General features: G+C 38.7%; 1 protein-coding gene across 7 annotated transcripts in view; it reads left to right on the forward strand.

Moving 5' to 3' along the window:
* Positions 1–17401, forward strand: part of nrxn2b (neurexin 2b) — a 739753-nt gene that overhangs the window by 405471 nt on the left and 316881 nt on the right. For all 7 annotated transcript variants that reach the window (XM_035912885.2, XM_035912888.2, XM_035912887.2 and 4 more), the window contains 2 exons: positions 12405–12578; positions 16621–16740. In XM_035912885.2, coding sequence (XP_035768778.1) covers positions 12405–12578; positions 16621–16740 — 294 coding nt within the window. The remainder of the gene's footprint in view (positions 1–12404; positions 12579–16620; positions 16741–17401) is intronic.

Consider the following 17401-nt stretch of genomic DNA (forward strand, 5'->3'; position numbering starts at 1 on the left):
AGGGCTGTTCATATAACGACATATATATATGGATGACGATACAAAAACATCTATGTTTCATTTTACGCTATCGCTTGTTTCGTGGTGTCGCAAAATAAACTGTTTACGGCAATATTTTTTCATCGTTTTGATGGTCACTGTAGTGGCTATATTAATTTCTTAAAGTTCTCTCTTTCTTTTATATTTTATATAACCACACTACAGACGCGTTGTCGTTAGCAACAACAACGGTTCACCATCGCGTGTCCGCTTGTTTATGTATCACATAAACCTTTCACAATAAAGCTCAAGATCTTGTTGAGACTTTTCAAAATAAACCGAATCACATGAAAGAGCAGATTATTTACGGATGAGAAGTAAAAAAGAGCCGCCAGGTGCTAAAAAATAAACCTTAGACTCAAATGTTAGAACAGGCTTTTCCCTGCAGCACGCCGTGTAATAAATACTCACAAAGAAAACGGCGGCCTTTACAACTTATTTTTAAAAATGTATCGTTTCATGCATCGGTTAAAACACTCGACTCCAGGTACACTACGCCCAGCTGGAAACACTTCACGCAAGTTGAGCTGCCCGAGATTCACAGAATTTACAGAAAATGTTACATTTTTGTGATTTATATCGTTATCGGACGATAGAATTCTTATATCGGGATATGAGATTTTGGTCATATCGCACAACCCTAATACCAATCCAATATTTTTTCCTCTTAAACAAGAAAGGTATCGATAAAACTGTTAATAAAACAGTGTCAGTTTTCCAGACATTATCTGTGTTAGTCACTGCACACGCCTCTTTATTGTTTAAAGTGAAGCATTTACACATGAGTTTAGAGTAATTAATCATATTGGATGTTTTGAATTACAAATTCTCATCCAGTGATTGTGGGCGGTATGAGCCTGATTACAGCACTGACTATCAAATACAAAAATGGTCCCTCTAATTCGTTATGGAGTTGTATACAAGTCAGTTTGTTGACACTAATCAGCCAGATCTGTTGCGTCAGGAAAAGGACAACAGCTTCTTCACTTGTCTCTATTCGTTCATTCTCGAGGTCCCAGTGGTCCTTTGGGAATTTTTAACTGTAACTGTTCTGAGCATAAACAGTGGACTTGGTGTGGATGTCTGATTTTTCTCTAGAATCTGATTTACTTTGGAAGAGAAACGTGAGAAATACCTGTGCACCAGATGAATTACAGAACGTGCGCTGTATTCAATTTCCTCTTTAACACTGCTTCACTTTGCACCTGGCGTGGGATCATGAACGACAGAGAGGGAGAAGGCAGTGTAATGAAGATCTGCCAAAGCGGCGCTTGAAAGCATTTGCATAATAATAACGAACAAATCATATGCTACAAAACCGGATTAGCACCTGAAATCAAACAGTGTAACTGTCTCGAGCTATTTCTTCACGGAATGGCGCATATTCCTGCGAAGCTTTAGGAAGGTGAGGACAGTGTTGGCAATCTGGGTGCGATGATTTCAGAGGCATCGCACCGATTATTTGTCATAATCTACATCAGCAGCAGCTTAATTGATGATGCTGAGATCGCTGTCCTTATCTTCCTCATTAACGTTTACAATCTACACCTAGAATAGTTTTAACTACAGTTTAATCAGTCAGTGATGAATCACCATGACCTCAGCCATAGTTCCAAAACGGACATAAGCACTGATTGTAATTACAGTTTTTAGCTTATGCCCATCATCTAATAAAGAAAAGTTATTTTTTACATGGTGCTGAGACATCAGATGTCATGCGAACCCAGTATCCTCTATACAGGTTCTTCGCATACTCCTGTAAAGTCTCACTTCCCACCCAGACTCCTTTTGTTTTCTTTTGATTCATTTCCCTCCCATGTCCTTCTCTACCCCCTCTATTTTCCGCTCAGTGTCAGGGCTCTCTCAGTAAATGACGGCCTAGGGAGCATGAGTGCTGCAATAGAGCAGTGTGTTTTAACTTTTTTTCTTGCTCTGACCTGTCTTCCAATACAATTTACTGTGGCATTACTCTGAGCTTTGGCCATTTTTTTCCTTCCACCCCACCTTCTCCTCTCTCCATTTCTGGCTTCTCTCTCAAAAGCTGGCTTCCTCACTGAAGGTGGAGCTGAGATAAAGTGAGCATTTCTTCTGAGAGTGTGTCTGTTTCTGCACCCTAATGCTCTTTTTTAAGGCTTTTTATTCTGTGCTGTCTTACAACCTTTATGCAGACAAATGCAAAAAATGCAATGTATATTAAAGAAACAGTTTCACGATAGTTAATCGGCGTGGAAAAGCACATTTAAGTGAGCTCATCAACAAAAACACTTGAATTCTTATCCATTCAAGTAGAAGGGCAGGAAGGAGATGCCACTTTGTTTTTCCACTGATGTATTTATAACATCTCTCCTGGCAGATGAGCCAGTGAAAAGAAATCTTGTTTTCCATAACTCCCAGGTGAAATGTTGAAGGACTGATGGGAGAGGAGACACAGTAAAGAGAGCCATTTCAAAAACTAAGTAAGCAATTAGTGCAGAAAGCAGAAAGTTCAGTTAATGCAGGTTATGCAAGAACTGTAGCAAAATAACTTATTTATCTAACACCAGAAAGACTATAACTGGACTCAATTTCCTACTGTTTCAGTTATAGAACCTTTCAAATTGTCCTTCCACACATAATTTTCAATTTAGACCAACAAAAAAGGTCTCTAATTCAACCACACTCAGTGTTGGTTAGTTAGCAGATAATGGAACTGCTTTTGTTCCAAATCGTCATAACTCCCTAGAGCCTCATTGGTTGGGTGATACTCACCTGCAGGTGTCTGGCTAGTAATAATGCCCCTTATGAATGCAAAATTGTCAAGGGTGCATGTGTTTTTTTCCAAACTAACAGGTCCCCTTCTCCATCATGTCAGAAATACTGGGGAAGAGAGGCTGAAAGACTCCAGAATGTGCCGCTGTTACACCATGTTTGACATTTTTGTTCAGTTACGTTTGTATTTTTTCACGCTGATTAAGAATGTCTTTATTAATTAACAATTATATTACAGCCAGGATATGACTACAAGTGAAAAATGATATTTCTTTAAAGAATACAAAATTGTTACATTTATTTTGCAGGGTGCTGTTTTGTTTGTCACATCAAAAAGTGACTTGTGAAAAAGAAAACACAATAGTACCAAATGAAGTGATCACGTTAGTAGGGGTGCAACGATACACAAAATTCACGGTTCGGTTCGATACTTTGGTGTCACGGTTCAATATTTTTTCGATACAAAAAAATGTTCATGCTTTTTTAATTTGCCAAAATTATAAATATATATTTTAACTCAAACGTACAGTTTTTAAATTTAATGTTGCTGAAACAACAAAGGGATAAAATAATAAATCTATCTGATCGAGAAATCACTCATCTTTGGAAAAGAGAGTTTATTACTGAGAAATGGCTCTTTCCAAAATAAAAGCTATACCATACGCTTTTTCTGGGCTATACTCTCAGCAGCATATTAAACATATCAGGTCCCCATAAGGAGAATCATGTGCTAACGGCTGTCTAAATGACTCGGGTAAAGTTTGTAGCATGCGTGCTTGTTGTTTTTGTCTGCTTCCACTTGTCTTTGCACTAGGATGATGTCACCGTAAATGTGCAGTCATATTCATTTTGTTCCCACTAGTGGGGTCAGTGTTAATCTGAAATGACGTTAACGCCACAACACAGCAAATCTCCGTTAATGAGCTACCGCGGATCGCCCCGTGCGTTAGCAAACTGCGCTAACGCACTAGTTCCCACCAATGTAATTGAGCATTGCGTGGCACATCCGACATACTGTTTTACTTTTGTCCATGACGCGCTTACCTTCAGGGTCATACGTCACATGAAGAGCAAAATAGTTCCAAAGGCCAGATCTGAATGAGGGTGGGGGAGGTTCAATTTGCCATGTTGCAACGAGAGCTTAGCTTCTGTCTTGCTAGCTTGCGCTGCGCTCAGTGGATCTGCGTTCGACAGTGCAGCCTAGGCGGAGTAGTCGAACGCAGACCCACTGAGCTCTCAACACAGACAGCATCGTCAGAAGAAAAGTTGATAAAATAAATAAAAAATTTTGTATTGTTCGATACATATGCGTACCGAACCGAAAGCACTGTATTGAACGGTTCAATATCGATACCAGTATCGTTGCACCCCTACAAGTTAGATATTATTTGAGTCTCACCCTTTTTTGTATACAGCTGTATAGATTCTGCTTACATATCATTATGCAGGGTGTCATTAATGACATACTGGTCCTGTATAACACTCTGGATTTTGATGATTTGTTACAATTAATCAGCAGATTATCAAAAACACATTCCATGTATTGTAACTGCCATCATGAAGCATTAACATCCCTTTGAAAAGAGCAACTTCCCTGGTGCTAATGTAGCATTACCAGCCAACCACAGCTCTACCTTTCTGGACCATATGATGCCATTTATCAGTAAATGAAACTATTTGCAGTGCTATGTGTATCAGTTTCCAAGCTAAACGCTTCTCTCTGTTCTTAACAAGCCTTTATCAAAGCAAATTTTTGCGTGCTCACCCAGATCTTTTAACAGTTCAGTGACTTCTTACTGGTTCTCGGGAAACCTCAGTGTTTTTTCTTTCATGCATCTTGCACGTCATTGCACTGTTCCATGTTTTATTTAATTCTCCTTCATCCACATATTGCATGACAACTGAGTCTTGCTTACAGAAACAAAACAAAAAAAATCCCTTTGGCTGTGATTGATACCTTTTTTGAAGTCAGAGGAAATAAAAGAAGCAAAAAAAATTGAATAAAAGTCACTCAATTTTCATTTTACATAAGCTGTGTAATGTGGATCCCAGTTTATGTAAATAGAGATATATCTGGACAATGGAAAATAACAGAAAAGAAAGAACTGTGATAGAGAAGCCAACCTTTGGTCCTATTGATCTTGTTAACACAGAATTATACATGTTTAAAATGTGTGAACTCTGTTCAGCAGAGAAAGATTGATGTGATATTGCAGACTTGTTTCATCAAAAGTAAGTTGCTAAGACACTGTGGGAGCAGCTACTGGGAAAGATATGAGCAAACTGTCTGATTCCCAGGTATCTCAAACCCTTCTGTGTTTGTAACATCTGTGCTATATTAACCAGAAATTGATCAGGCACTGATTGAAAACCAAAAGTCTTACCTAAAAGACATCATCAGTTCAAAAGTGCATGCTGTCCGTGCTCAGCTTCTGCTAGTTTTGATTGATGTAATGAAAACCAGACACTCGCATAACCAGTAAGAACAACTGACCTGTGCTGGCATTTGCAGCGCATATCAGCTGGAACTAAGTAAAGCAAAGAGACAGGGATTGTAAAAAGGAGATAAAGACAGACAAGGCAAGAATATTGTGAGTGTATAACAGTGAGGATGGGAAATAAGAGGGCAGAGAAATGAAGACAAACACGGGCAAAATGGAGAGTGAAGAAGGGTGACCGAGCAAAGTCGAAAAAGCTGAAGTGCAATAGAGCCAAGGCAAAGCGAAAGGACATTGAATATGGAGTGACATTTCATAGAGAGAGAATGGAAGCATGAAAGTGTGTAATAATGCCTGTCTGTGTCACTATACAGAAAGTGTCACAGGCAAGCACAGGGACAAATTCTGCTCAAGCCCCTTCAAGGACTCTGTAACAACAGAGTGAGTTTGCGTCAATGTAAAGTTGCGGTTACGTGTGTTATTTCCCTTTTTGTTGTAGAAATAATGAGTTTAGCATTGTTTTCTTCTCTTCCTAATCTAGATCTACAGCCAGTGGGGAAATTATGGGTTGGTTATAGCTTGTATAATTTTAATACCACAGGCTATGCCATAAATGATTATAGTGTATTGAGGGCTTTATTAAAAGAGTGTGCACCAGTTCCAACACAGCACAGACCTTTTGGATGTTAACACCACAAGCAATGCTATTCTATTCTTCACTATGAAGCACTATGGTGCTAATATCAACTGAAAGGTTTGGTCATGGGACACACAACGCCTCTTGTCGCCTATAAAAGAACATTTCAGTTTTCTTCTCTAGTTGACTCATAAGGCCGCGTGATATTTTATGTTGCTGTTTTGTTGATGTCACAACTAATTTACTGTGAAACAGACCTAAAATGTTTAGCACAATTACTACATTTTTGGTATTTGCAGAAGCCACGTCTCTCTTATTAGAGTATTTAATTCAGTCATATTTTGTTTTTGTTGATGTAGATTAACAAACAATAATGAGCAAATTGCTAATCAAGAACATTTCTTCCCCTTCTTGAGTTCTGTTGCTCGTATTACCTGCAGTCAAAGAAATGTAATGACTCATTTAATTATGCAAAAAGTATCACTAACCTGGCTGCGGTTTAAAGCTTTTCCTATCAAGGATAAAAAAATCAACATGAATATTCATCACTGTTGGTGATGTTAGCTAAATATTATTAGACTGCATTTCACCTCACTGGTCTTTTCAGTTGACTCTGTCTGTGGTCAAGGATTAGTTTTAAAAATGAATTTCACCTGTTGCTGCTGTAACGTTTAGCAGGAGCAAGAGCAAGAATGCACCTGCTGTCACAATTGTATCATATAATTACAGCTTTACTTGCCTTGAATCTTTTCTTTTTTTCCCCCCTCAGGCAGTATTCAAAACATCTCAAAAGCACACATCCAAAACAGAGACATAACATACAACATAATTATACGTCTTATAATTTAGCATCGGCAATTAACGCACAAGCTGCGTCAACATTTATTCTCTACACCAGTCATCTTGTTGAGGCATCCTTACAGATTTTTGAGCGTCTGTAATTAGCAATCACAGATTCCCTGCATCTTCCTGCTGGATGCCATTGTCCCAGCCAAGCCTGGAGTGCAATCCCCTCCTTCATCAAACCTCTGCAGTAGCGTGCCACAGCTAACACTCTGTATAAATGCGTGTGTTTGCATGTGTTTCTCTTCAGTGATTATTTAATCTTAGCAACTTGTAGCCTGCATAATATTGAAGCAAAAAGAAGCAACAGCCAGAGTGAAGACTTGAGAAATTCGTGAGCATTCAATGAAAGTTAATGGTCAGCTTTGTGTACAGCAGGGAATCAGCAAGAAGGAGCCAGAGTGTTGTTTAGAGACCGGACCGGGCATTGTGAATTCGTTGCCTGTTGTCATTATCAGACTTTATATTATATACAGACACACACACACAAAAAAAATAAGTTTTGCAAGTTATGGGCAAAGACTGCAATACCATCACTGCACTTGGGAGCCAATTACAGGCAGGGATGAGATACAGTTCCTGTCTTGAGCTGACGAGCCATACTGACCGCATAAAATGAACAGCTTAACATTGTTATTGGATTTAAACAACATTTTTTTCAGAAAATGAATTAAAATCTTAAACACATATTCTATGCATATGTATGTATCTTTGTAAGAGCTTTGTCGTGTGCAGATAAGTATAAAATAATAAAACGGATCAAATTCGAGCTTTGGGACTTGCAGACAAAGCACTAAATGCGGCTATGTCTTTCAAACATTTTTTTTTTATCCTGCAAACTTTGGCCATTTTTCAGACCAAAGTACACAGTGGATATACACAGACACAGCCGAAACTGTCGGGACTTATACCCCTCACTGAAAGAAAATTCTTCCAAAAAAAGTTGGAAATAAAAAGCTCATTTGTCTTGCGTGCCTGCATGCTGCTGGTCTGTCATAGAATAAAAGGAGCTGTGAAAAGAGCTGAATACTTTCTTATTCTGGGGAGATCTAAAATTGCTTGGACAAAATTATCCCTACCCCGGTGATAAGAGGAGTGTTGTGATATTTATTGTGATATTTAAACCAGACTCTCGCTTTCAATTAGAGTCTTATCATCAATCATTCGGCATATTTAAATGAGAAGTGAACCCACTGTGTTGCTTAGTGTCATTTTGTGCACCACCTTGAATGTGGACAAAAGAGAGAACTTAAGGAAATTCTGTGTCTGTGATGAAATTGTTTTCCATTTCTCTTCTTGTCTGGGTGATATTGCTTCGGATCCAACTTCTCAATTTATGCAAAGCATTTTTCAATGTCATGTACTACCCTCTTTGTCAGCCTTCTTGCTAACCTTCAGATTTGAAGCCGAGAAAGCCCCGGTTTTTCTTAGAAAAACAATTTAACTTCTGACAGTTTCACTTAGATCTGATGCCACGTTTCCCACTGTCACTGTGCTGTTATACAATTTTCCGCCTGAAACTTTCAGCACAGCCATAATATAACAGCTAAGCAAATCTTTGAGTACTCTTTGAGCTTGCTTGTGCTTTACTGGAATCAATACAGCTCAAGAAAATCCAACCCTTTGAGCAAAGGAGGTAATATGGCCAGTGGCAAATATTTGCTTAAATGTAAATCCTGCAATGGAACTGTTGCTGAAATATTTTACATAATTAAGATTTTTCTTTATTTACAAATCTTCTGCTACTTTGCAGGCTTACAGTAAATAGATGGTATTCCAATATGGGCTAAATAATAATAGATTTCAACATTGCACTTCTAACAATATAAAGTTGAGAGTTATCAAAAAAGGGTCAAGTGTTGAAGACCTTCCATTGTTCCCAAAGTGATCCATCCAAGTCTCACAAAGTCTTTCATATGAGGTTTCACACCATGAAGGAGAAATGAAACCATTATTACAGAGATCTATATTTCACTTTAAAACCCTTTAAAATCTTTTTTTGTCTAGTTATGCAGTGTGCTCTTGCACATGGTGCTGTCAGACACTTTCTAGAGCTCTGTATCCAAGCATCCCAATTCCTCCCATCAGCCCCTGAGAGGTCATTATGGTAACCGTAGAGATGTGGAGGTGGTGTTCTCCGGTGATGTCTGGGAGGCTGTAATTGGTCCCGTCTTGTGGATGTCTTTGAGCTCTTCAGCAGAACAGCCATGCATTACTGCTGGGACAGCAGAGCCCAGACCACGACACAGTCTCTGGCTGGGAGGAAAATGGTTACTCATCGTTCTAAACTTTTGTTCTTAAACAGTCCTAAAACTGTAACAACACCGTGCTCGTCATAATAAAATATTAAAGTAGGTAGTCACAACATGATAGACATCATCTCTCGAGAAATCATTTTATCCAATTCAATTCAGTTTTATTTGTGTAGCGCCAAATCACGGCACTTTATATTGTGAGGTAAAAAGCCCTTGATAATAGGGAGAAAACCCCAAAAATCAGATAACCCCCTGTGAGCAAGAACTTGAAACATAAAAACTCCCTTTTAATAGGAAGGAACCTCCAGCAGAACCAGGCTCAGCCATCTGCCACGACCGGTTTGGGCAGACACGAAAAAAGACTCCGTCTGGAAGAGAGCCAGAGATTAATAATAACTAATAATGAAATTCAAAGTGGTGTATAAACAGAGAGTTTTGCGAAGCTCTGAACCTGACTATCAGTAGCACTGTGTGCTAAATCACAGCTCACAGCAAATTATAGATGTGATTGAAAGTAAAGTCGGCGCCTTACTTATTTCTTATGTTTTAAAAGTTGTTTTTCAAATAAGTGTGAAAACAAATGAGCCTAAATTAGGAGCATCTGTCAAATGTAAAAATGGTAAAATTGTGCTCATTATAACTGCGCGAAATTGAAGCATTCTACAGTACAAACAGAAAATTAATAGATAAGAAAGTTGTGATGTAAGTAGGTGATCTCTTCAGATGTCAGGAACCGTCACAGTAAAACAATGTTAGATGAAAGAAACCCAAAACCCAAAAAAATGAAGGTAGATGAGCTTTAATATTTGCTGTGGAATAAAATGTCCATGGCCGAGATGAACAAGGGAGGCAAAACTTTAGCCAAAGAAATCTGTAATTCAAATTAAAAGATAGTCAACTCCAATCGGAGCACAGCGAGACCCCGGTTCGCTGAGTGGGCGTGTGCATCTGCGCAGCATACTTATTCTTCAGCTGTACTCTTTACTCCACTGAAAGAAAACAAAACTTGCATGACTAATTTTTACAGTACATCTGGCACAGCCCTCCCTCCTGTCTCGTCTGCTCCAGTTATGCAGTTGGTTAGCACAATCTCTAACATGCTGTTGACTTCTGCGGAAATGCGTTGTTTGCTCTTTTGAGATTAATACCATACTGATAATTTCATATTTGCTAAATGGTTCTTACAGCCATGATTTCAGGACATCATTCAGTTGGACAGCTAATGCGTTCCTTGTATTGATTATAATGCCCGGGAGCCCTGGCTGGAAAATATGAAGTGTCAAGTACTCATTAATTCTAGACACGACTTGGCAAACATCATTGACTCATTCCATTACACAAAGTCCACATATAATTGACCTTGTGGCTCATTGCTTCTCAGTTGAAAGTTCTGGTTTTCAGCTGTGAAAAAATAATTATTTTAGTTTGTCCGAGTAGGAAGGTTTTCAGATGGCCTTATCTTTGTAGCAGGATCTTGCCCCTGTGCGAAAGGTTTTGCCGGATGCTCGTTTTATGCCTTCTTAAAGATAAAGCGTAAAGTAGGAGTTTTGATGATATGAAAAGCCTGAAGCATTTCAAACCGTGTTTATTCATATGCGCTTACATCAAAGGCCTTTTTGTGTTTATCATAATTTCGCTTGGCATTTTCTGCAAAACTTTCCAGAACAGAGGGCTGAAATAGAAAAAGAAAGAGGGAAAATAATTGGAAGACAGAAAAAGTGATGGTTATTTCCTTTTATGTAGTAATATAAAGAGACCTTCATTTGTAGCTTCATCATTTTGCTTAGGATTCGCAAATTCTGTCTGCTTAAAGAGCTTTATATGTTTATCTTTCACTCCATGAGAGTGCAGTACACGGACGTGTTGATGGAATATGTCTGTCAGGTTTCACATGACATTTCCAATCCTTGTGGCTTGCTACTGTACAGTTTACACATGTCAACTCTAAGCTGTTTCTTTGAATCGAACATGTTCTTCAGACATGTTCTTGCCGCCTCAGTGACAAGCCTTTTGTCAGAGTGTCTCTCAGGAGAAAACCTCCCAACATTGATGGTACAAATCTTCACAGTGCACAAGCATAGCGTGGCATTCATAGGAGCCCCATGTACCTACAAATGGCTTAATGATTTGCTCATTTTACCAGCAGCCACTGTCACAGTACTTGGTGTTGTTATTATGCTAACATGATGTTCAAGTTCTTATCCATAACTGTGCTTTTTATTCAAAAACTATATTAGAGCAGCAGTCCCCAACCCCCGGGCCTCGGACCGGTACCGGTCCGTGAGTCGTTTGGTAAACGGGCCGCGAGAGTTGAGGCTCAGGTGTGAAATGTATAGTTTTCAGGGTTTTTATCGGTTTTCAGCGTTATTTTGTTATCGTTTTTATCGTTTACTCGGTTTTCCTTGGTCTTTTTACGTGTGTTATGAATAAATTTTCTTTTTTTCAGTACCAGTACTGGTTTTATTTTGTTGTATTTATCCGCGACACCTTAAAGGCCGGTCCGTGAAAATATTGTCGGACATAAACCAATCCGTGGCGCAAAAAAGGTTGGGGACCACTGTATTAGAGTATCTGACATTGTATACCGGCACACATACACGCAGATATTGCTATGCATTCATAATCCATTTCTGAGTTGATTACAGTCACTGAGTGATACTCCAAATATGGATGTAATTATTTGGTATGCATTTCCATCATCGCTCTATTTCTAGACCATTGAAATATTTGGCAACCAATTTTTATACTGCAACCGTGTTGTATAAAAGCCTTCTATTGACACCGGTTGCTGTTAGAAATCAAAATGTATTTTTTTTTTTGTTTGTTTGTTTTTAACTAAAATGAACCAGTAAATTTAAAGGATTTAAGATAAGATAAGATGACCTTTATTAGTCCCACACGTGGGAAATTTGTTTTGTCACAGCAGGAAGTGGACAGTGCAAAAGTTATGAAGCAAAAATTAGAATACAATAAGAATAAATACAGTACACAACTGTACAGAATAGAATAAAATATACAATAAGATAAAAATAGAATACAAATGCTATATACAACTGAGTAAAAATACAACGATGCCAGAAAAGATTATTGCACTTAGTGTTATTGCACATTTGTGGATGTGTGTGTTTGATCAGTTAAAGTCTTTGTTGTGGAGTCTGACAGCAGTGGGGAGGAAAGACCTGCGAAATCTCTCCGTCCCACACCGTGGGTGCCGCAGTCTCCCACTGAAGGAGCTGCTAAGTGTTTTCAGAGTGTCCTGCATGGGGTGGGAGATGTTGTCCAACAGGGATGACAGCTTAGCCGCCATTCTCCTGTCACCACCTCCACTGTGTCCAGAGGGCATCCTAGAACAGAGCTGGCCCTTTGGATCAGCCTGTTCAGTCTTTCTACTAATGTTGACCATTGGCTATTTCTCATTGATCTTATTATGGGTGTGTTTTGCAGGGGAGCTGTACATCGGTGGCGTGACAAAGAGCATGTACAGCAATCTGCCCAAACTGATTGCATCTCGGGACGGGTACCAGGGCTGTCTGGCCTCTGTGGACCTGAATGGGAGACTCCCTGACCTGATCGCAGATGCCCTCCACAGGGTGGGCCAGGTGGAACGAGGCTGCGATGGTAAGTAGAAGCAGCAGCTGTCATATACTGAGCTTAATATGCAATTAAACTGTTTAAAGATAAGAAATCACTCAATCAATCATTAAATCATTATCTTACCTGTGAGTCACTAGGGGGAAATCAAATGGCAATGATTACCATCTAGTGTAGAATACACTTGTCTTGATATTAATAAGAGTCATTTCATTCAGTGAATGCCAGCTGTTCAACAGTTTCTCACTTTGCATATTGACTGCAATTATGAGGAAACGATTCGGAAGTTGAGTTTGTTGTTTTGGGACATGAGTAAAAATCGTATTTCTAATAGTAACTCTACCTTCTTAAAGTTTCATCGTGACCTGCTTTAACATAAGCCTGCTTCTTTAACTAAGCGACCATTTAAGACACTGAAGTATAGTAACCGAGTCCATTTTCCATTTACTTTATTCCCTAATATCGCCAATGGCCACGCCCACTTCTCAGTCTTTACAGTCTGTCCTCTGTATATCCTCTCTATTGCACTATAAACCCTGCATGAGGGAAGCACCTCTCCCCTCTAATGTTGTTGTCAGTGTGGCAAATCTCAGCAGTGCTCCACCCTTGCTGGCTTTTGCTTCATTAATCTTGCATTTGTCATGTTTTTACCTCTGCTGCGCAGGGCTGGCCACCATGTCTCAGGCTGCATGGCTATGGTGTGGGGTAGTTAATCCTGAGTACAACAGTAGATTTTGGCTATAGCATTTCCCCTTCCACACACCCCACCCTTAACTCCCCTCCACCACGTCTCAATGGCATACAGAACGTTGGAGAGCACAGACTTGATTTCCCTGAGGACCGCATTGGCCGACTAGATGCAGTAGTGATCCAGCTTTTTCTCTCCCCCCCTTCTCTTGCTCCCTAACGCTGCTACTTCTGCCAGCCAGCCTTATTACCTGCCTACAGTTATACACCACAATTACTTCGCTCCAAACAGAGTTTAAAACTGCATTAAGCTATCATATTGAATCCCGCAGGCACCAGAAATGGATGCTAATATTAGTTAATGATTTGATGTGCCAGGGATTTGAGCAGTAGTAATTGACCAGTTTTGGAATGGTGGACTCTTTTGACAAATATTAGTACATCTAGTCCTGGGGCTGTTGCAAAACCATGTTTTCCCTTGTTGATATTGCAGGAATAGATCAAAAACAATTCTGACTGGTTATCTAATTTAACTATAATCACTTTCAGAATATTTTCCCCCAACCATATACCAGAGAAGAAGCGCTGTTTACATGATTGATCTGTTGGTAGGTTAGATCTTTAAATTGCTGGGTTTCAAAAGAAAAAGCAAGACCACTGAAGGTGACTTTTTTAGATGTATTATTTTCCTGGATGTGGATCACTGCCAGGGTCCGCACGGACCTGGTTCTTAGGTCATTGTTAGCTTGTGGACTGGGGATACAGAGTGGTCAGAGGTGGCTGCTGGTCTAGTCTCTCCAGAGATAAGGCCAGACAAAGGCTAGAACATTGAGCTTTTTCTTGTAACTGCCTACTGACTCAGCAGATCACAACAACAAAAAATAAGATGAGGGGAGGAAGTGAAGGAGACTGAAGTCAAGGTACAAAAGCACTGTTGCTTATTCATTGTAGCTCAAGACAGGAGAAATAAGCAAAAATGGGCAGAGTCTACGTCCAAGATAAATACAAAATGCTTTCAATTTACATTTTCTAATCATGCAAAATAAATAAATAAATAATTTTTAAAAAGCATGTAAGCTACGTAATAATTTTTGCAAGAATTGGTGAAATATTTGCTTAAGAAACTCAATTAAGCACACTATTAGTATGTAGGCAGATGTTCAAGTTGTAACCAAGCTGCTAGTCGAGCACCCGGCTGTCAACAGCAAGGTAATGGAGATATGTGCTCAGTTGCTTTTTACCTTTTCTTGAACATTTGGAGCAAACATAACAGATGAGAGTCTTATGCTCCAACAAGTTTAAGGCACCTGATAGCAAGTTCTCATGAGTTGTCAGGAAGAAATGCAAAGATAACGTGAGTAATATAAAGGAAGAATGAACAAATCATTTAGTGGCTTTTGCTTATGACAGTATATTCTATTAGCTCCTTAAGGGAACACAGTTTTAATCAGTAAATAAGGACATAGTTAACACAGAAAATGGACAATTTAAAACAATTCAATTTAATTCACTTTGAGTCATATATGGGACTTTATATTTAACCTCCTAAGACCCGAACTCTTCCACGACATGCATTTTTAATTTCTCTTTGATATTTGGGCTGATTGGGACCTGATGAATGTGAAAATAAAGAATTATGAGATTTCTTTTAACTTTATTTTTGTTTCTAAGAAAAATAAAAGCCACATATGAGGATATTCGTTAAAATTTTTAATAGAACAGTAGCATTATAATGTCCTTGTAAGTGGATATCAGGCCCTTGTAGAGCAAAATTGAGTATTTTAGTCTAAATAACCCAAAATGTGATGTCCACATATGTGGACGCCAGGTCCTAGGAGGTTAAGGTGAAGGTCTTAAAATAATACAGAGAAAACTCCCAATCAGATGACCTCCTATGAGCAAGCACTTAGCGACAGTGGGAAGGAAAAACTCCCTTTTGATAGGAGGAAACCAGGCAGAACCAGGTTTAGGGAGGGGCAGCCTCTGCTGTGATTGGTTGGTGAGGGGAGAAAAACATGCTGTGGAGGAGAGCCCGGGATTATTAAAAACTAATGATTATATCCAAACTGGCATATAAACAACACAAAATAAAACATTTTATTTTTATAAGTTTGGAGCACGCGGTTGGGGTGGGGGGGTAGGGTGTCCTAATTGGACCACTTGTAAATGGCACAGTGAGATGTCTGTTTATCTTTGTGGAAACAAATTAGTCTGGCACTGAACCATGGTTCTTTGAAAATGTCTGTGTTTAATTGAGATTTTAATGAGAAACCCCACCAACACAACAGCCACCACACACATTTATTTTTAGAACCATTGTTTTCCTAACATGTGATCTGTATCTTGATCTTATAACAGTAGTTCGTTGTTATTTTCTTTTGCCTTCTAGCATTATCATTTTACCATTACCATCTTTATTTTGAGCACAAGTAGTCAAAATCTAGTTTTCTTGGAAAGTCGTGTCTTCTTCCATTTCAGTCAGTCAACAAAGGCAAAACACTTGGTGAATCTTGCCAGCTGATGTGACAGTGCGCTGTTGGGTCAATAGTGTGTGTAATCCACAGTGGGAAAGTCACGAATTGCTAAATGGAGCTTTACAATTTGTCCTTTGCTCTCATTACCCAGAGAGCATTAGAGGTGGGAATCACCATACAACTCACGATACGATATTATCACAATACTTAACGCACGATACGATATTATTGCAATTTTTAAAAATATTTTGCGATATTCAGATTCTGTACATAAAGGTAAACTTTATCAATATTCATTTTCTCTAATAACAAAGTCTCAGTCTTTCTCTCATTTCAGTCAGTTTTATTGTTGACAAACTGAACGGTTTGTATTACAGTCTAGTCCAACTTAACTGAACGCAACCATCTGGTACAATTATAGCTGTTCTGAACTATGCAATTTGTGAAAACTATGCAGCCGTTCAGCAACTGAAGAATTTGAAAGTAAATTAAAACAAAATATAATTTTACATTAAATAAAAAAGTTTTAAACTTAGTTAAAATAAAACATGTCTTAAATTAAAATAAGTAAACTGTCATGTTTATTGCTGCCTAAAAAAAGTTAAACACATTTGGACAGTGAAGGAATGTCAGGATTCTTGCTCAGAAAAAGGATCAACATGCTCTGAAGTCATGGAAGCATGTTCCAGTCCACAAAAACTTTTTTTGTAACAAAATATCGATTTCTGCTGTCCCTGTATCGATACATTATTAGCAAACAAAATATCACGATACTACACAGTATCGATTTTTTCCCCCACCCCTAGAGTGCATGATTGCTTGCTTCTGCCTTTTGGTCTTAGAAATATTTAATTTTGAATGAGATTGAACAAAAAATGTGATGCCGTGTGTTTTGGTTTTGTCTTCAGGACCCAGTACCACCTGTACGGAGGAGTCCTGCTACCATCAGGGGGTGTGTCTCCAGCAATGGGAGGGCTTCACCTGCGATTGCAGCATGACGTCCTATGGAGGCTCATTTTGCAACGACCGTAAGTCAAAGTTTTTGTTTTAATTGTTTAAAAATGGTTAGAAGGTGTGTGAGTGCAGTGAGTCAGGCGGTGGAAACATATTCAGTGGTGGTTAGCTGTTGTTTAGTGGTTTAAAGTTAAAGCTCCACAGGCAACTTTGTAAGTCTGCTTTCAGAGTGTCAATGAAAGAGATCTGTATTGTATTAATAAAGTGATTGGTGAGCATTCTCCAATTGATAATTTAAAGTTCTTTTGGAGAACATTTGCATGAATCTTCGAGGCGTAGATGGATGTTCTTGTGCTGCATTTCTACAGACATGAACACATCCTCACAGATCCGGTGTCTCATTTTGGAACTAAAAAATGTTTTTGTAAATTAGCTGCAGAGCTTGTTAACATTTGACTGCTAACAATTAAAACATCTAAACATTAGCTAATAATAATGACTTTAAGTGGATAATTATAATTATTAGCTAATGTTAGGATATTTTAATTGTGAACAGTCAAATGTTAACAAGCTCTACAGCTTGCATAAACATTGTTTAACAAGGTAAAGTCATTATCGCACTTCAGTAGGGCCACACAGATTGGACTCATTCATTACTCTTCAGATGGTGATGGTGCTGTCTTGTTATTCAGAGTAAAATCCTGCACAACTCTAACTTCACCATGAAATTTACCA

The sequence above is a fragment of the Neolamprologus brichardi genome, chromosome 3 (assembly GCF_056152115.1).
Source record: "Neolamprologus brichardi isolate AB-2024 chromosome 3, ASM5615211v1, whole genome shotgun sequence".
Taxonomy (NCBI): domain Eukaryota; kingdom Metazoa; phylum Chordata; class Actinopteri; order Cichliformes; family Cichlidae; genus Neolamprologus; species Neolamprologus brichardi.